Here is a 21222-nt window from a genome sequence, read left to right as displayed (position 1 = left end):
AAAAATTCTGACTTAGATTGGATTGTGTTACTTGATTTAATTGTGATTGGACTGTATTAATCAAGTGACATTAACATTAATCACAGTTCTTTGCCAGTGGATTATGAAACACTTTACAGATATTAATGAACTGCTTTAGGTATTTAATTACACCAGCTGGTATTTATGTTCATTTACTATCAGTGAATACTTGTTACTGAGTTAAATATCAAATGACAAATTATTAGCCACTTGTGTGTCTAACATAAGCATACATCACCCAGGGGGATACCCATCTGAAGAGATTGTATACCCTGCTACTCCTACATTTTAAGACTAATTTTAAACTATTGTGTTTTTCACAGGGCTTGAAATTAGGCTGTGCTTTATGGAGAGTTTAAATTAGGACTTTAAAAACAGTGCTAAATTAAAAACAATTGTTCCTGAAATTGTGGGGAAAAGGTGGAAATAGTGAGTCTGGGTATACAGAGCGCAGTGTCAAAGTCCTGCATGGAGGGGACTAAATTAGCTAGCTGGCAGGCTTCATAACAGACAACTTGGGTGAGGGGAAGGTCAAGGGTTAGCTTGCCCTTTATCAAATGTGTGTCTAAACTAATTATTCAGTTCACAAAGTAACCCTATGTGTGCGGTCAACTCCCCCCACCCCACCCCAGCATTTTAAGTGCTGGCTGCAATCAAAAGACTGCATAATGTGAGTGTGCTATAACAGAAGAACTCCATTATATGCTGTCGAATATGCTTATTTCTAAACATCACAATAATTTGAAAGTGGAGATTGTGTTACTCCCCCTGCTCAGAACTACTCTTCCCGCCCCATAACATTTAGTGCTAGGTATAATTCTACAGACACACAAGCAGGCTTAAAACTGAGTCCTTAACATTCTGCTGCTGCAAACACTGCTAATGTTAGTTCTTACTAGGACATGCGGTAGGACCCACTCCAATCAGCAATAAGTGTTGGCAGGCATAGGTGCTGGAACTAGGGCTGCTGGCAGTGCGGCCGCACCCCCTAGCCTGAAGTGGCTTCCGTCATATACAGCGTTTACAGTTTGGTTCAATAGCTCTCAGCACCCCCACTGTACAAATTGTTCCAGCACTCCTGCTGGCAGGATCGGGCCCTTAGTGAGTATACATGACACTGCAAGATAAAATGGCTTGTTTTTGATAGATGTAGTCTACTGTGTAAATATTATTTATTACGGTACTGCCTAGAGGCCACAGTCAGAATCGAGCTCCACTGAGCTAGTTGCTCTATAAACAGACCGAGATGAGCTCTCACTCAAAGATATACTGGAAATAAGCAAAAAAGAGTTTTTATTTCCCAAATCTCCAATATAATCCCACACGGTTCCCTCTATTCTGCAACATGAAAGCTATTATGCCATTAATTCAAAAGCCTATTTTCGCTTTGCTGGTAGTAATTCACTGTTCTCACATCTGAAATTGTTTTATGTAAGTGACATTCCTGCCCAGGGAAAAATTTTTAACTTCTTTTCAATAATTTACACTCTGATAAGATCCAGATTTCATCCAGTGGATACTCATTTTGTAGGCATCATATTTTAGAATTGGAAGTTTAAAATAAAAATGATGGTTATTTCTTCCCTATAAAACTGAAAAATGATGATGACCGTAAGATGAAAACATTTATCTTTTACTATACTGCCCTGCAATGAAATCACATTTCTTCTGCATTAACCCTTAAACCATAAGCCCTTGCCATAAACAGCAGCCCTGAAATCAGAATCATTCATGATTTTGTCATGCTCCCAAGAAGTCAAGAAAGCACCTGGTGGGCTATTAAACAAACAGGTCCCTTAAGCAGTGATGAGAGTTTGGCCCTTTTTTTGTTTGTTTGTTTGTTTTAATTCTCATATTACCATGAGCAAAATTACTTTGCTACCAATAATCTCTATTGATGACAGACTTCAGTATTACAATACTTTGTTAATATTTTTATGAACGTACACTAGGGGAGAGCACTCATATCTAAATAATCCAACCTCACTCATCTATAAGAATGTATTAGGAATTTATTTTTAAAATTCACTAATTGGTAACCCTATTTTTAGACATAATGGGTTGAAACAAAGAAGTTCAGCGTTAAAATACATTGAAGAAAACCAAAGCGGTATTCCTGTATGTGAACAATATAACAGAGAGAGGCGAAATTATTTAAACAATGCTTGCGGGATAGGAAGGGGCCAATACACAATTATTTTGAGAAGACTGTTTCGACAGCCCAGTTATTAGAAATGTATCCGTGCGCTGTATTACAAGATAACTTTATTAAGAAACAACCATCCCCATTGAGGTGCCTAGGGGGCCAGTGAGGGTGCTGTACGGCATAACAAAAAATATACTTAAATACAATAAACATGTTATAATAAAAACACCTTCTTAAAAGTCAACAAATAAATCAGTTTGGCACAAAGATATCCCTAAAGAAACAGTTTCTGGCACATTTAGGCTCAAAATATTAGATTTTATAAGAACTTGTTTATATAAAGCATACTATAAATAGAAATGTTCCCACTATTCTTTGTTTTCACTGGAATTAATATATTAATTTTAAATATATAAGCACAAACTCTGGAGTGTGTGGTTTGCAAATCCTTACAGGGGAATGCTTAAATCCAGACTATATATAATTGTATAACACTATAACCCAAACTAAATATATTAGCACAAACTCTGGAGTGTATGGTTTGCAAATCCTACATTATATCTATCTAGTGTGGATTTAAGCATTCCCCCTTAGGATTTGCAAACCAGACACTCCAGAGTTTGTGCTGGGGCATTAGAAACAATAACAGAAATTGACCATAAACAAAAATAAAACTGAGTAACCCATTTTCATTCTCCTAGCAGAGTTAACTGCAAAATTACATAATCAGCACAAATGATGAAAAATAAATGGGATTTTTTAAAGACATTTATGCTTCTTATATATATATATATAAGCTCAGAATGTGTAACAGATGTGTACAAACACAGTGGCTCCATTCAGCTAGGAGATGAATTCTCTTAAAGGAAACCACAGACCCATTCCTGCAATCATATACTCACAAGCTTAACACTACACACGAGCGAAGGTCCGAATGAAGTCACTGACACAATTCACCTGCATAAAATTAAGTACATGCACATTTGCCGGATCGGAACCCATATTTGGAAGGGAGAGAATTAGAATACATGAAACTATTTCTGGACTAACCTGACACTTTCTCTATGTTTATCTGGGCAAATAAACTAATTTAGTTATATTTCAGGCACCATTTCAAATGAACTTATTTTGACGCTGAAGTATTCTAATCTAGAGAGCCTTACCTTCAGGTTCCAAAGTGGTGTCTTGAACAACTGAATTGTATGATGGCCGAGCCAGGGAAAGTCCAGCCATGGCGACCACCACCAAGCATATAAGGCAACCCGAATTGCAGCTGACCATCTTTTTAGTGCCAGTTCCTGGTCCTTTTCCATATATCCATGTGGACTTTAATCCCATCTGAACACTTCTACACAAGCATGGACTGAAAGCAGTGCCTTCAGCCTTGATAAAAAGCTTCTCACTTGGAACTGTTGCTGCCACTGTAGGGAAGAGAGATTTAGTAGTGTCAGTGAAATCATCTTGAATGCCAGTTGAAAATCTTCACAAAAACCCAAGGGGGGGAGAAATAGTTTTACAGCTTTGAAAGCACGAGAAAAGTGAGTGATTTTTCATTTTCTGTTAACAGTTTCCATCATCACCTTGGGCATAACCAAGCCCTTCTTGATTTCACAAAATTGTTCCTCAGCACATATTTAAAGAACTATTTTAATCACAGAAAAATATACAGCTTGCTAAGAAATACAAAGGCACACATGTGCAGACACGTAACCCTTAAGGCTACAAAAGTACCACAATTATACAAATTCTATTCTTGCTATTGTTTGAACATATGTTTGAGTTTGCATGGCCTTTCGGTCCCTCACCTATATAGCTGTAGAGTCAGCTAAGTTTTAAAGCAAACCAATAATGTTCCACATAGAAATATAGTATTTTTCAACTTTTTGCCACTTAGATCTTCCTTGATATTTTATTTTATACTTGGGATTCCAACTGTCATGTATATTTACATTCTTCTGCATTAACTTCACTGTCAATGCAAATGTCTGCATGACTGGGACAATTAAAATGGTCCAGTTTTTGCAGCTGCACTTGCTCACTTCACTGTGTTTTGGAAAATGAAAATCTGAATAATGTTTGCCACAAAAATACATTTCTGCTAGAGATCACACAAGATCTACCATTTCTATTTGTTTACACACAAAGTATACATATAAACACACATATATACACAGGTATCTAGAGAGACATCCTTGAGACAGAATATAGACGTGTATCAGTAGACGTTATACAGGCAAGAAAAAAAGTTTATTTCAATCTTTTTAAAACAAGCCACTTAAAAGGATGAAGAGCACCCTTTATGAAACACCAATGTACTGGAAAAAATTTAGTGCCAAAGAAACTTGCAGCTCCCACAATGGACCTGGTAATCACCACAATGGTGTGTCATGGATCAAAATGCCAGCACCAACACAGAATGGCTTAACAACTAGACCAGACACAAACTTCTCTCTCTTCCCCTCCATCCCCCGCCCCGAAACACACACAGAAAACAAAAGACTACTGCTCAGGGAATGAATAAATCAAGTGACTGCATCATTAATTCTGATCTGTGTGACCTGGCTAATGACTAATCTTAGTTGTATTAAGTCCTAACTGAAATTTCAGAGGTGCTAGTTGTGAAGAAAAACAAAAAAAATCAAAAATTTCTTTTTCATTGTCCCTCTCTCTCTTCTCCCCATTCCCATCCTCCAATTATTTTTTTTTAACTGGAACTTTCTCCAAAACATCTATCCGTAACATACACCACACCCTGGTTCCTCAGCATTTAAATGGTTTGACACATGAATTCATCCTTTAATAAGTATTGCTGGGTTCATTCAGAATCTGTCAGCCTTCAGATATTCGATGAAGTGAGCTGTAGCTCACAAAAGCTTATGCGCAAATAAATTGGTTAGTCTCTAAGGTGCCACAAGTACTCCTTTTCTTTTGTTTAAGCTATATAATGCATAAAACTAACCTGTCCTGTGCCTTAAATAGGGAAAATGTTGATGTCATATTTTCTGCCCCCTCAGATACTACACAGTGTAACTCAGGTTTCAGATACAGAAACGTATTAAACATTATAAAAATGTAATTGCAAGATACTTTTTGCTAATTAATACATGATGTTTCAAGCCACTGCTTTTTTTTCTCCTTATCTCATGCAGATCCATACTCTGTGAAATGAAATTTAAACATTGCATGAGCTTTCATAATGTATATTGTAACAGCTATCATTAAACCTTCAATGAAGCAAACACTAGATCACTGCAAGGAATGATTTTAAAGACAGGTTAAAGCTGTAGCTCACGAAAGCTCATGCTCAAATAAATTTGTTAGTCTCTAAGGTGCCACAAGTCCTCCTTTGATTTTAAAGAGGATCTGAAAAAAAATGTTTAAATAAGGACTAAGCAGGAGTGAATTTGCTACCAGTTTAAGTAACTTTTGTCTCTGACTGTCTAGCAATTAGAGCAGTGGAACCAGAAGTCTGTACCTGAGCTCTCTTCCTAACTGCCATTTGATTCACTTCTTTGTGAGTTTACCCATGTGTAAAATAGGTACAATACTTAATGACTTAACAGGATGGTTGTGAGGCTAATTTAATACATTTCTATAAAGCCTTCTTTGAACTTGATTAAAGGGTATATTTAAATGTAAACTGACAGGTTTCAGAGTAACAGCCGTGTTAGTCTGTATTCGCAAAAAGAAAAGGAGTACTTGTGGCACCTTAGAGACTAACCAATTTATTTGAGCATGAGCTTTCGTGAGCTACAGCTCACTTCATCGGATGCATACTGTGGAAACTGCAGAAGACATTATATACACAGAGACCATGAAAATGTAAACTGTAATCACAGGCAAGGAAACTATCATTGCAAGAAAGAAAACTGTATTTAAAACAGGGCTGGAATATTATTTAACTCTAGTCACATTTTAATCACTAAAGAATTTTAGGCTACATTAAACCCCTGAAAAGGTTTTAAAGTATATAAATTATTCCTGCCCTCATCATAAACATTCTTCAGTACAGTAACACTAGGCTTCTGTCAAGACTCCTTCACACCTGAGTATTAGCATGGTTTCTGCATCTGAACATTTGCCAGGAGAGAATAGGTTCTCTTAATCCATGGCGCAAAGGCAGGTTTGAAATGCAGCAGATCTCTCTTACAATTTAACAGCAAAGCTGAAATCCGATATTTGCATCCAGGCATTAAGCAATTTGCATTGCTATATGTCAGCAACCCAAAAATGTTAAAGCAGTTCAAGTATCAGGGGGTAGCCGTGTTAGTCTGTGTCCACAAAAACAACAAGGAGTCCAATGGCACTCTGAAGACCAACAGATTTATTTGAGCATAAGCTTTCGTAGGTAAAAACCCCACTTCTTCAGATGCATGGAGTGAAAATTACAGAAGCAGACATAAATATACTGACACATGAAGAGAAGGGATTTCCCCCACAAGACTTTTTACCCACAAAAGCTTATACTCAAATAAATCTTTTAGTCTTTAAGGTGCCCCCAAAGTAGTTCAAGAATCCCACATCTCAAAGCAGTTCCTCCCCCCACCCCACCCCACCCCAAAAAAGAAATGAAACCAAATTCTTTTCATATTTTAATTGCCACTGTGGCTGGTGGACAATTCTTTGGAATTTGGAAAGACCTCCTACTCTGGATAATTATGTACCTCTATCTCAATGTTTGGAACACAGCCCCAGCATGCTTTTGGCCTCCACAATTCTGGCTTCCTGACTACAATACCATAATCCCTCCTGGAGTCTCAGACTCAGTGAAAGCCACACGTAGTGTTTATTTTTCCCCTTGAAAGGGAACTCTGTCTCTCTTCTCAGCCTACACTTTGGGGAGGAGTTGTCAGCCTCCAATGATTGATCGTTCTCCTTGCCACCCGCTCATCAAGTCAATTTTCACCTCGTCACATACCTGCCCAAATTTATTTGCCAAACTGACAAGCATGGGAAAACAACCTGGGTTGGGAGCGCAACCAAATTCCTCCAAGCTGTAGTTCAACTTTAAACACACACACAGTACTTATTCAGCAGTGGCTTTAATTAAATTCAATCATCGGAGCTCTTTTTAATCTCGTCCCATTGTTGTGTATATTATGTTTATCACTCCCCAGAGAGGTTGCAATTTGTAGAGAGCATGTTATCCAAATCAATACATTGCACACTGTAGAACACTTAGGCATCAGGGGATACCAAAATATGAATCAAGTATGGATCTCTCCTTCTAAAAATCATATGACTATCAGCTGCTGCTAAGGGAATGAGCTGTACAGCAGTTAAAAAGTGACAGTATAATTGAGCTAATGTCATATACATTATATAAAACTAAAACTCATCTCAATTCAATCTCTAAGTAGATCTGAGTATCACAGCTATTAAACATGAATTCTAGAGGACTAATGGGAACTGGCTAGCAGTTTCGGTGAGACTTCATTGTTTGGACTTTTCATTTACTTTCCTGAACTATCCTGTTTTTTCTCGAGTCTTTTGCCACCAAGAGATCGGGGGGGTGGGGGGGAGAATCTGCATTTTAATTGACATTCCAGAGAGGGAGAGAGGTACAGAGGCTACTGATTGCTGTCTATTCAGCTCAAACAGGCTTTTCAGATGAAAATGAGTAAAAGCTAGTGGAAGATTTACAGGGATTTGGTACAAAGGAGACAATGAGGTTTTAAATGTTGATAGCGTTTCACACCAAACACATAATAGGTCACTGTTTGAAAGGGCAGTTTTACATTTAAATATATATTTCATTAGAAAGGGGAAATTATGTATCGCTTTAAAAAAAAAAACCCCGAAAAAGTACCTAAATCATGCATGGCTAGATGAGGAACCTCTTGTACTTTTGATTTTAACAACTTTTGCTCCACGTTTTCACTAAGCTCCATGTAAAAGTCCTCTCTCCATTGACACAGATTGTTGCAACTATTGCTAAAAGATTCCATGTGTTGAGTTTATACTGTGGCCTTCCACAGCCACATAGGTTTAAAAAATTACCACACAAGCTTTACTTGTTAGGCGTTTGAAAGACTTAGCCCCACTTTTACTGCAAGTGAGTACTCTAGATCTATTCTTGCCCCCCAAAGGTTAGCTCCCTTTTAATTAAGAGCATGATAATGGTTTACTGATAGGCCAGGCAATTTAGATCGTGTTGTAACCACTGAATATTAATAAGTGGATTTCTATGAATTGGGTAAGAAAGATGGCATTCAATTGTTAGGAATAAACCATGTATAGAAAAAATAAAGAAGGTTTAAGGTTTGTCAGGCTTCACTGTAATTAACAGCAAAGATGACCAAGTCCACATGCAATAAAGACAAAAAATGCAGTCTTGTAGTGGATGAGGTAATCTTTTATTGTACTTGTAGTAGCAGAAATGATACATGAGGGATGAGCATTTTCATTGCCGCTCTACCGGGCGCTCATAGCCAAAGGCCACTGTACAAAAATGATCATGCATTCAAAATCAACCCTCTTCTTTGGGGGAGGAGGGAAGTTCCCCGATTGGATTTTTTTCCCTGCGTGCTTGGCCTCAGTTCCCTCAATCCAAAACAAAAGACATCCTCGTTAAATAAACCTGTAGGGCTGAGATCAGGCTGGCTAAGCTGACAGGGGGTCTGCAGATCCCCACTGAACAACTCCACGTTCCTGCGAGTCTAGGGCAGAGCCCGATTCGCCGCTGCCTGGCTTGTCACCAGCGCAAAGCTATTGTCAGTGGGAACGGCGCAGCGTTTTGCACGGGTGTGGACAGGTCTGCACAAGGTGCAAGGCAGGAGTGGATGGGGCTCACAGAACCGTTTGTAAGTTAAAAAAAAGGGTGGGGGAGGGAGGCCCACGCTAGAGATGGGAAAGGGATCCAGAGCCACCGAGTCCTTCCTTGCTGCGTTTCGGGTCCTTGCGACCCCAGTCCCGCTCCGCTAAGGCTCTGTTTCCTCCACCCACCACTGGTGCAATTACCTTGAATGAAAAGGCTCCGAGTAAGCGATCTGCTTTCCCCCTGCAGCAGGCGTGTGCGCAGGATGAATCAAAGTGACGAAGACAGGCTCCCTTGGGGGGGAAACTTCTCCAAAGAAAAACAATCGTGCCTCGGTTATTCCACATTCAGGCGCTCGGCCCCTCGGTGGCAAACCCAGGCTGCGGAACAGGAGCGCCTGAGCCGCGCAATTCGCACGCAAATTGCCGGGAGAATAGAGATTAAAAAAATTAAAACGAAATAAGCCTCGATTTAATCATCAGCCAAACTTTTCTTCCCTCCACTTCTCCAGTTAGGGGCTCAGAGAGGAGATCCAGCCTTGGGGAAAGGGAAGAATAACTTCCAGCCAACACAACGGCATATCTGGGATTTTTAAAAACAAGTCCTAGGTCCAGGTCCACTCCATTCAGAATTCCGGTTGTAATCTCAAAAGCTTTGTCAAGTCTACAAACCCTTTTTTTTTCCCTCCCCCTACACACTCCTCTCTTTCTCTCTCCCCTTCCTCCCTCCCCTGGTCACTCCCCGCTCGTTGAAACTCGAGCCATTTCCTGGACAGTTCTTCTTCCCTCTGCCAATCACAGCCGTCCCAGGCAATGTTTAACTCCGCAGGCTCTTCCCCCTTAGATGCACCGGGACTCGGAGCGGGGATTTCTCTGCCTCCCTCTCTCTTTTAGAGCATTCGCTCTGAAAACGCCTCCAAGTGGCACAACCAAATGAGCAGGGAGAAAATCCCCCTTTAAAATCTGCACTGAAAGAAATGTACAGGCTCCTGTGTGCCAGGCGAATCGCCCCCCCCCCTCTCATGTTGGAAACCGATCGCATTTAAAATATCCCGATATTTTTAAAAACTACCCTAACCTCTTCTAATTGTTTCATAAAGGGACTGATCCTGACCCACTGAAGTCCACAGAAAGTTGGAAATTAGATCAAGCTCTAAATAGTAAAAAGAAAAGGAGGACTTGTGGCACCTGAGAGACTAACCAATTTATTTGAGCATGAGCTTTCCTGAGCTCCAGCTCACTTCATCGGATGCAAGTCCTCCTTTTCGCGAATACAGACTAACGCGGCTGTTACTCTGAAACGTCTCTAAATAGTAGTGAATTGTCCTGGCGCTAGCCTTCATAATGTATAATATTCCCCGGGAGATTTCAGAGTAGCAGCCGTGTTAGTCTGTATGAGCAGAAAAGAGAAGGAGGACTTGTGGCACCTTAGAGACTAACCAATTTATTTGAGCTACAGCGGAAAATACCTGAATTTCCACTGAACGCATCCGATGAAGTGAGCTGTAGCTCAGGAAAGCTTACGCCCAAATAAATGTGTTCGTCTCTAAGGTGCCACAAGTACTTCATTCCTGGGAAGGAAGAAGAGTGAAAAAGACACAGGTGAAAGCTTAGGGGTAAAAGCTGATTTTAAAAAAAAATTATCCAGCTCGGTCCCGATTCAGCAACGCACGCACTTAATCACGTGCTCAGCCTCTCTCATTGAAGGCGATGGGCAGTGACATCGGTTTAAAGCTAAGCATGTACTGAAGGGCTTTGCTGAACTCGGACCCTAATTTTTAGCGGGAAAACAATCTTGCACAACATCATCCATATTAAATGTCAAGGATTCGAGCTTGAGGTGTATTATAAAGAAGCAGTAAAACAGGCAGCTTGCATATGACCGTCAACCCTCACAATTTCAGCACCACCCATTAAAACAACACTGACAAAAAAATCTTTACTTATGTTTTTAAGAACACTTCCAATGGTTAAACCTGAAAACTGTAAAAATCTATTTTTCCACCATTTGTGCTGTTTGTTTATGAACTTCATTCACTCAGCCTGGACAAGGAAAACAGGCTGGTTAATTTCATTCCTACTTTTTGTCACTTTCACTGTCTGGCTGTCCTGCACTAGCACAAGGTGAACAGTCTGGGTTGCTAACACAGCAGAGGAACCTTTAAAGTCAAACAAAAAACGAATTAGGAAAATAAATGGGAAACTTTATATTGAGTAAATTTTGGGGGCAGGAACTGCATTTACCTGTGTGTTTCTATAGTCCCTCCCATAATGGGCCCCGAAATCCTGACTGGCATCGGATGAAGTGAGCTGTAGCTCATGAAAGCTTATGCTCAAATAAATTGGTTAGTCTCTAAGGTGCCACAAGTCCTCCTTTTCTTTTTGCGAATACAGACTAACACGGCTGTTACTCTGAAATCCTGACTGGGGCTGTTGGGGGCTACCACAGTAAAATAAATAAATAATCAACCTTAGGTTTGGCAAAACCTTGTTGTATGAAACATAAAATTAGCATCTGATTTTCAGGGACAGTGCCTCTTTAAGAAATGTATTCCTGATTTCTAAAAAGAAGAGTCTGATCAAATAGTCCAGCAGAAGTTATTTGCCTGGACACACAGATTTAAAAACAATGCATAATTCAAACATCTTAAACTGCTACTAAAATAAACACTAATAACAAAAAGGTTATTTATATAGATTCTATTTAATGCTTGTTCTGTGGAATCAGCTTGACAACAAGATCAATATGCAGTACTTGCCTCAAATTAAATTAGAGTGTTGATCAATTTAATATTAGCTTATTTAAGCACAGGGCCACTGCACATTTTCTAATCTGTGTGCAATGTTGACAAATGGGCATCCGATGAAGTGAGCTGTAGCTCACGAAAGCTTATGCTCAGATAAATTGGTTAGTCTCTAAGGTGCCACAAGTACTCCTTTTCTTTTTGCGAATACAGACTAACACGGCTGCTACTCTGAAACCCACAACACAGTATATCTCTGTTCACATGCTTTGAGACATCAGAAACTCATTTTCAAATGTTCACAACTATATGTACGTCTCCCAGGAAGTACTTTTACCTTGTCACCATCATTAAGACAAGCTATGGAAGGGATGGGGACAAGTTTGTCATTGACTGGAATTCTTAATTTTCTCCCTAAAGTAATGGACATTGGAATGATCTAACTGAGAAGCCGAGATGTCACAGTCAAGATCCAATTTCCCCAGCTCCAAGCATGTCCATTGAAAACACTCAACACATTCTCACATAAATTATTGGCCAACACAGGAAACAGCAGTTTCGCCATTCATCAATATCTTTGCATACTCTGAAAGAATGAAAAGGAAGCATTCCACTGAAAATGACAGATAAGGACATCTATTTTTATATCTGGAAACAGTTCTCTGAATTTATTTTTCAGAGGGATGAAAAGACGGCAGCTATCTATCAACAGCACCCTATTCTCTTTAATGAGTCAATTTGCAAGCTAACCCACAATAGCAAAACTTCTCAACCTGAGAAAAGCAAAAGCCTGTTTAAAATTTAAAAAAAAATAAATTCTGTCATCATATTTAGGCTTCAAGTGATTTCAGTGGGCCCAGGGAGGCTTTCACACCAGTTAGGCTGCTGAATGGAAGCATAATCTCCTTAGAATTCCCTCTCCGCTGCCCTTCTCTCTCTCTCAAAGTGGCTGGAATCTTTTTTGTCAACCCTGCAGCAAGAGAATGATGTGGCTAATAAGCATATTAACGAGGTTCCTCAGTGGAGTGTGAATAGGTAAATAAGCCCCAATCTGTTGAGGTTCAGGAGCAAGGGCAGTAAAGCCATCAACAACTAGGACAGTTTGAGCTGAAATAGGAACAGCAGCTCCAGATTCTCAGCAAAAGAAAAGTCAGAAGAGGCACACATTCAGAATCTTTCTACCCCCTGCCAAGTTCTATTTTCTTTCCTTTTCTTCCCCCTTTATAAAGTGTCTTGAGTAGTCACCCGTTTTTTCAAAAGCTCTCACATCCTTTTTCATTCTGGTAATGATACCTCAATAGGGAAGGAGGAAAATGAGGACATCAATACTCCTTTGCACCATAAGTTTCAAAAGCACGAACTGTACTGTCTCTTAGCATATGGACTGAAGGAAGTTGTGGGGTGGGGGAGAGGGAGGAAGGAAGGAGGGAGGGGGAGAAAGTTAAATTGAATCTTTCAGTGCTCTGAAATCTTTGTCACTTCAGTCATCTGGCCTCCCTGTTTCTCTACTCCATAAATAGACATTGATCTAATTAACATTCAGCATCAGCTATGGCACAAAGTATAAGACTCAAATTCCAGATGAAAGCACAACTGTAATTAGAGATGAGTTCAGTCCAATCTCTAGATCTGAACAACACTCAGATTTGGGGTAAACTAGGATCTGAACTTAAACTTGTACCTGGTCCTGGTTTCCACCCTTTATAACAGGATGAGCCAAAACTCAGGTTCCATACACCTTCACATTCAAAGGCCAAAAGGCACTTAGGTGCCCAACTTCCATTGAAGGGCAGTGTGAATTGGGCACCTAACTCTCTTAGGCCCTTTGAAAGTCTCACCCTAACTTTTAAATGTAATGCCGTTACACTCTACAAGCTATCTATCATCAAATGTGGTCTAACTACAGCCCTGAGGACCTAAAAATGGACCACTTCTACTCCTAAAAGTTCTGATGGCATTTTTCAAATGAGTAGGAATGTTAGTTCCAATTACATCAGCGTCCTGGGCCAGCTCCAGCTATCTGCCCACGTACCATTTTCCCCATTTTGGGTAAGTTGCTCATGTCTTGTCTTAAAATGTTGTCTAATAATGCTGTGCAATATTAGACATTTGGGCCAATATTTGTTTTAAATATAACCTAAAATTAAGCTTCTAAATCCATATTTAAACACCTAAATAATATGCCTGATTTTCAAAGCACCTGCAGCTTCCATCAACTTCAGTGGGAGCTGCATCTTCTGCTGGTATCAATGCATATTTTGGATGCTCAGCACCTTTGCAGATATAGCAACTTCTTTAGATGCCTAAATGTGGATTTAAGAACGCAACCGCAGGCATCCATTACTGAACATCTTGGCCTCAGCATTTTTTACCCCTCTTCTTCCAATGGTAAGTGAAGTGGTTGCTATATACATTTTCTAAGATACTTTGGGATGGAAGTCACTTCAAACTATATAAATGATTATTATTAAAGCTGTTCTTTAAATGAGAGTGCCCATCATAAGGCTTAAATTATTAGACTGCAACATCAATAAAGATGCTGCACAACTGAAAAATTGTGGTAAGAATTTATTTATTTTAATGCCAGGAGAATCAGTCATTACACATCAAAGCATGAAACTGACTGAGTACCAAATTATTGTGCAGCAGCAGGATATGTCAAGAGCATCATCAGAGTTTTCCAGTTTGCCATCCACAAGAAGATAAAGCTATACTAAGCATCCAGCAACTGTAAGACCCTTTTTTCTTTAAACTACAGTTTGTTGCAATGTAATTGCTTATACCTTTCAATTTTTGGTCTACGCCATTTTCATTATGCCACAGCAGAGTCTACTAAGAGAAATACAATTATTTTAGCTAATGCATTAAGACAGTTCGGACAAAAACAAATGATCATTTCTCATCTGCATTCACTATAGTGCCAGCTGACCTCAGCCAAGGATCAGAGCTCCATTGTGCTAGGCACTGTCCAGCTATAGGTTCTTTAGATTGTTAGATAGTAAATCATGTAACCTTCCTTGACAACTGCTGAATATTGTATATTTATTTTACCTATAGGATTCCAGAATTTTTTTAAAAAATTATTTGTATAACTTTGTTGCATGACAGATTTAAAGAACAAGGATGGTGTGGTGACTTACACTTAAAACTTAGGCAATATAGCTGTGCTCCTGGGTATGAAAGTGCTGTAGCTATGCCAGCCTAACTCCTGATAGAGACGCCGCTAGGCTGATGAAAGAATTCTTCCATTAATCTAGCTACTGTCATTTGGGAATGTGGATTACCTACACTTATGAAAAAGCCCCTTCTGTTGCTGTAGTCTAGATCTACATTAAGGGGCTAGAGGCCTCAGGTGTTCTGTGTGATCCTGGACTACAATTAAAAATTAGCTTGACCGACCTATGTGGCTCAGGGCTGTGAAAAATTCTATGCCCTGAGCATAGACACAGCTAGGTCAGTGGAAGAATTCTTCCATTGACCTAGCTGCTGCCTCTTGAAATTACCTACATCAGTGGAAAAGCCCCTTCCGTCAACATAGGGAGCGTCTACACTCTGGCGCCACTTTAGCCGTGGCCTGAATCTCTCCATGACTCAGCTCCTCACCTGGATAGTGGGGATAATAGAGAATAGAGCCTTCTTTTCTCCCATCCTTGGTCTGTTTAGTCTGTTTAGATTGTAAACTCATGAACTTTTACTAGGTCACTGTACACTGCCTAGCACAACAGGGCCCCGGTCTCAGTTGGAGCTTCTAGGCACTACCCACAGTACAAATATTAAACAAAAGAAAATCCTCACTTTATTATGCAATCTTGTGTAAACAAATATACACAGTCTCCTCTCATAGGGCACATGCACCGCTTTCTTTCAGGGCTAATGACAAGGTCATTGGAGTTTATATTTTCAAGTTGCACCAAAGCTCCGTGTAAACAACAATAAATATTACGTTACTGATGCAATACCCTGAGGAGACCCCTTATGAGACAGCAGGTAACTTTAGGACCGAACCATCTTCTCAATCTTTTAATGACTAATAATGGTACGTTCCGTGATTATGGAGGGTTAAAATTTAATAACAGTTATGAGGTACTAAAACTCTGCTTATGAGGGTCAGATAAGACAGACAGACAGTTCAACAGATTCCATGACTGAAAAGTAAAATAGACCTGGAAATGTTTCACATAGTAGATACAAGTAAGCAGGCTAGAAGCTTGATTTCAGGGGAATGTAATTAGATATTTAGTTATGACAGTTATGCGAAAAAAAATTAGAGGAGTATGTGTTGCTGCAGGAAGGGCAGGATTCTTTTACCACGGCTTCTGTAGTAAAAGGTATGGATGTTGGTAGGTGTGTAACACTGCCCTCTAGTGGAAGGAATGTGTCAGACTGGTTCACATATACAGACATTCCTTTGAGATACAGCCACTTTTTTTTTTTTAGCTCACCAAGTTCAGGCCTGTGTTTTTGGAGCCAAAGATTCTACATCCAGCACTGCAAGTATGTAGTTATCTGATGACCACAGTTACGCAACACTAGATTAACAAGGGCAGGGCTGTCAGAGTGTACTTTAAGCTTAATGCTCAATTAAGGGAATTTTATAAATTCAGTTCAATATGGCAAGCCTTTCCTTCCCTAGGGACTGCACTTTGTCACGGCAGGAAGGCTTGTATGTTCTAATGACCCTGAGACCTACACTGGTGGGAGTTTTAACTCCTGGAAGTGCCACCCAGGCAGGACAGGTCAAAGAGTAGGGACCAGATGCAAGTGGTCCACTGGTCCTCCAGATCAGAGGGGGGCAGTGATCAGCCAACCACCTATCCTCCTAAAAAGTAAAGTTAGAGAAACAGATCAAGGTATGCATTCCAGCAACAAGCATGATAGACAGGGATGGCAGAGCCTTGTGTGTGCTCATGCCTTCCATCCTGTGCCTGGGAAGGATTCAGATGGCAAGCCTTAGACCTGGCAATCATTAGATCTGAAATAATCATCAATGCTAAGAGCAACAGTAAGTAGCACACAAGCTGTTGACTTTGAGAAAGCTATTAAGAGTATGTGGAAACCCTAAGGAATTCTGACTGGAATCCTATAACAGAAGTTTTTTCAGAAGGATCCAGTCAGTGCAAACTTTAGCATGAAGTTGTGGAACATAGCAATGGCTTATCCCAACTTGCGCTCCTCTCTTTCCCATTCAGAACTGAAGGCAAAATACTCAATTGCATACACCAAAAGTTAACAGATAAAATCAATCTAATTAAGATGAAGAACAAGATGCTGATACATGTAAGGTGGACCTAGACAAATTAAAGACACTCAACACAGAGTGCTTCTCAGACTAGACCCAAGTACAGCCCTCAGACTCTTGGTAACTTGCAGCGTGGCACTCAGTTGAGAGTTCAGCAGTATCGTGTGTCAAGAGTTCTCCAGTTGTTTCAGTCATTGGACCACTTTGTAAGAGGGAAATCATCTCGTGAACCAGCTCACTTCCCAACATCCCAGTCCCCTCACTCTATGATTCTCAAAATATTTTATGCTGCAGACCAGTAGTCTGAAGAGCCCATCCAACTGCTAGCCCACAGACAGATAGTAAATCTAATGAAGAAAATAAATGTTTTAAATTATCCTGCCAATATTTAATGGGATATTTATCCCAATTAAATCCAAATAAGGGACACAAAAAAAATAGAGTGGTTAATTTGTGTTTTTAGCCATCCAGGAAAGTGAAGGACTAGAGATCCATAAAAATAAACAGATGTTAAGTCAAGAACTAGAGAAGCAGAGAGAAATAACAAATTTTGGACTGCAGAGAATATTTCAGCTAATCAGAGTTCTTCACGGTGCACAGAGGGTGAAAACATGATGGTCCCACTAAGCATTTATACAGTAGTAGGAACTGAAGCAAGGAAAAGGGCCTGTAAATTATATTCCCTGAAGCCTTACATGCAGTAATCTATTCCCTAAAAAATCAGCTGTCCCACCCATTCAGTATGCAGAAACCCGTTACGAATTAAATTCTGGAGAACAGAGAAGCTGACACCTCTTCAACAAAAACTGCTGCAATCTCCAGAGGGACAAACTCCCTGTACAACAGAAGAGAAAACTGAGGGGGGGGGGAAGGGGAAGGGGAGGAAAGAATTGTAGAAGAAAATACAGATTAAAGCAGGGTAGCTGTAGTTGTGATTCTAAGCCTCTGGAGGAAAAAATATATATATATAATTTACTAGTAAGAAGTGACACTGTCCTAGCCTATGTCCCCAAATCAAATAGAGAATAGTAACTGCAAGCAACAGTCAGCAACAACCAATTCATTTGCACTACGAAATTGTATTTACATAGACATAAAGCCCTGATGTCAGTCACTGTGGTGGTGGTGTCCCTTTCCTTTGCAAGTTAGCTGTCATTGTATACAAATTGCCTTGAGATCTCAGAAGTGAGATTCTCCGGGTGGGAGAGAAGGAGGGGTGGGCAGGAAGGAATGACAGGTTTGGATCCTCTTGTTTAGAGGCTACAAGGACAGCATGAACTGGAAGTATCTGACCCCTCACATCAAGGATCAGATAAAATGCCTGCAAGGGGATTCATTGTAAAATGGAGAAATGCTTCCTTCAACTCCAGGACAGGACAGCTCTTCTATTATTCTTTATTATTCTGAAACAGGAAAAATAGTAACACAGGGTCCAAAACCCACACAGAGAGAGGACCCTCAACATGTGGAACTTCACACCCCGAGGCAGGAAGGAGTCTCAGCAACCACACACTTCCCAAGCCGGGGGCTGTGTGCTGGTCTGGGCATGGGTCACGGAAAAAGTGGGCAGTCTGGGAAGGAGCAGGTGGGTTGGGGTGAATGTTAAAGAATAACAAAAGGACACACCTGGAGGTGCTCACCCCAAAGCTGTAATGAAGCCTGCATCTTGCATTGAAACATGGGCCTCTACAACAATAATTCAAGTCTCCTGAGGGCCTCCTGGGGGATCCATTGGGTTTGGAGCCAGGCCAGCCCAGCAGCTTGTTCTGCAGGGGGAGCGAGGGAACGGGGCAAACCTCATCTTCCCAATGAAGCAATTAGGGAAAATTCCCAAAGGAAAATCTTGCCATGACTTCCTTCTCTTTTGAGCTCTCTGACAGGTTTTCCTGGAGGACGAGAAAATAGGGCCTGATATTTCACACCCAGGATGTAGGCAAAAAAACTTCTCCATTTCTCGGCTACCAAGAACAGAGATAATTCCAGAGAAAAATCCCCACAATCTTTCACATCTAAAAAACTGACAGATCCACTACCTGTCTGAGATCCTCCTTTAAGAGAAGCGGGGTTGGGATGGGAACAAAACTGCCAAAGGAAAACATTTGTAGATCTCTTCCAAAATCCAGGTGTCCAGTCACAAGTAATACCATTGCTAATTCATTCATTGAGAAATCTTTTCAGTACATTGAATGGTAGCTACCACCACTATGTTTTATTGAGTGCAGCACATGACCTGATTTTCTACTACTGCTTAGCTATTACTGTGACAGGTGCTGCAGAAAAGCCTGATGGCTGGATCCTCAGCTGGTGTAAATCAACATAGCTCCATTGATTTGTTCACCAATTCACAGCAGCTGAGCATCTGGTCTCAGTCAGTCATTCTTTGGAAGCTTCTTACTACTGACTGGCTACAAGTACTTACTTCCCCTGTTGCTTTATAGAACGAATAAGCATAGCGATAGGATTCTTGCTAGAGAGCTGTCAGTACAAAAAGCCATTATAACTGGTTTCATCTTCTCAATACAAACCAATAAACAAACCTGCAAAGAGACTCCACTACCTCTTAGCCACAGATAGGGTGGTCTCTTGAGGTCAAAATCGTACACATTAGCAGAGTGGTGAGGGGAAGCCATTTGCAGCTGTTTGTATGATACATATCTTGTGAATAAACAAACTTAATTTTCCAGTACTGCCAGTCTCTAAACATCCAGAGACACACATTTTACAAATAAACACAAAGAGTGCTGCTTGACTGAATCCTACTCCTAGAACTCACTTCAGTGTCACAAGCTTTTCAGCAGATTACAAATTCTTGCTCCCCCCCCCCACCCCCGACATTTCAGTTCCTGAAGAACAATTGTGACTGACTGTCTCATTTTTGGATTAAGAGAGATCTAGAGAAAAAGCAGATTAAGGTTTCTAACACTGACACTGATTTTTACAAATTTAGTTGGGGTGGAAGAGTTAAGTGCAGCAAATCTTAAAATTAGCTTAAAATTCCAACTTAGATATAAACTTCAGTAACTTCAAGAATGGAACAAGAGTAGTCTTAAATCTGTACAAAGTCCCCTTTTCAAAAGAATAGACTGAGGTCAGATTTTCTCTCTGTCTCTTTCTCTCTCGCTCTTTTTTTTTTTTTTTTTTTAATTTTAAACCGTTACAGATCCTCTTCCAGTTTGTTAAAAAGCACCTCTGATTTCCAGTAAATAGGGACTCTCTGCATCATGGTGGCTGTGACATGGGGACTTGAGGGTAGAAGGGGGAAAGCAACATATTTATCCTCCCAAGACCCCTGTGACGTACGACCCGGAACCCAATAGGATCCCTGTGAGGTAGGGAAGCATTATTATGCCCATTTTACAGTTTGGGAACTGAAGCAGAAAGAGGCTAGGTGATTTGCCCAGGGAAAGACACTCTGGCTGGTCTACACTACAGATGTAGGTTAACATAAGGCAGCTGATGTCGACCTGTTTATGTCCATGTACACACTACAGCCTTGCTCCCGCTGATGCTGGAGCCGTGACATTGACAAGAAAGACTGGGGCTTTCTGTCACTGGGGCAGGTCGGGGGCTCCAGCTAGAGCCCTGCTGCCCCTGGGCTCCCCTTTCCCAGCCGGGCTGAGCCTGCCCTCCTCCCCACTCAGAGCCTGGCTGCCCCCCAGCTTCCCAGTCCTGGCTCCCAGCCCAGCTGCTGCCCAGGCTCCCCACTGCCAGCCAAGCTGCTTCCCAGGAGGCTCCTGACTCCGTGCTGCAGCTGGCTCCTGGCAGAAAGCTCCATGCCCAGATTCCAGGCAGCTCCTGGGCTCCCATCAGGGAACGTCAGTGCAGCCACCAGGCTCCCTGCAGTGAGTGAGCGCCTTGGTGCAGCCAGTGAGCTCCCCATGGGGAGTGGGGAGCCCAGGGCACAGCCCGGCTCGGAGCTGGGCATGGGAAGCTGAACAGGTACAGTCTGGCGGCTGCCCAGAGGCTCCCAGATTCCAGGCATAGAGCTCACAGCCGGGAGCCCAGCTGCGGCAGGGAGCAGGGCGTTGACAGCTCAGGGCACAGCTGGGCTCCTGGCAGCAGGGAGCTGAGATTCTGGGGGGCAACCAGGCTCCTGGTGGGGAGTTGTGTGTGGAGCTCAGAGCCCAGGCTCTCAGCCCCCCACACTACCCCTCTTAAGTCAGTGGAAGAGCTCCAGGTGAGGGTAGTGTGGACATGAACCACTGCAGTAATTACTAACATAGGTCGATTTACGTTTCTAGTGTAGACATGCCCTCTGACATCTTCAATGGGGATGGAGAGGGTTCGTGTGGAGGGAGGTTTTCTGTTGTGAGGGT

At 41.1% G+C, this 21222-nt stretch overlaps 1 protein-coding gene across 10 annotated transcripts in view; it reads right to left on the bottom strand.

Moving 5' to 3' along the window:
- FGFR2 (fibroblast growth factor receptor 2) overlaps positions 1–21222 on the bottom strand; it is a 123328-nt gene that overhangs the window by 88553 nt on the left and 13553 nt on the right. For 8 of the 10 annotated variants that reach the window (XM_075131047.1, XM_075131048.1, XM_075131045.1 and 5 more), the window contains exon 2: positions 3331–3588. In XM_075131047.1, the coding sequence (XP_074987148.1) occupies positions 3331–3588 (258 nt within the window). Of the gene's footprint in view, positions 1–3330; positions 3589–6831; positions 6849–9127; positions 9636–21222 lie in introns of those variants that run through there. The other 2 variants (XM_048858097.2, XM_075131049.1) reach the window with 2 other exon arrangements.

This window comes from Caretta caretta, chromosome 7, assembly GCF_965140235.1.
Source record: "Caretta caretta isolate rCarCar2 chromosome 7, rCarCar1.hap1, whole genome shotgun sequence".
NCBI lineage: Eukaryota > Metazoa > Chordata > Testudines > Cheloniidae > Caretta > Caretta caretta.
The sequence above is the reverse complement of the archived record's forward strand: the minus strand, read 5'-3'. Positions and strand labels throughout refer to the sequence as shown.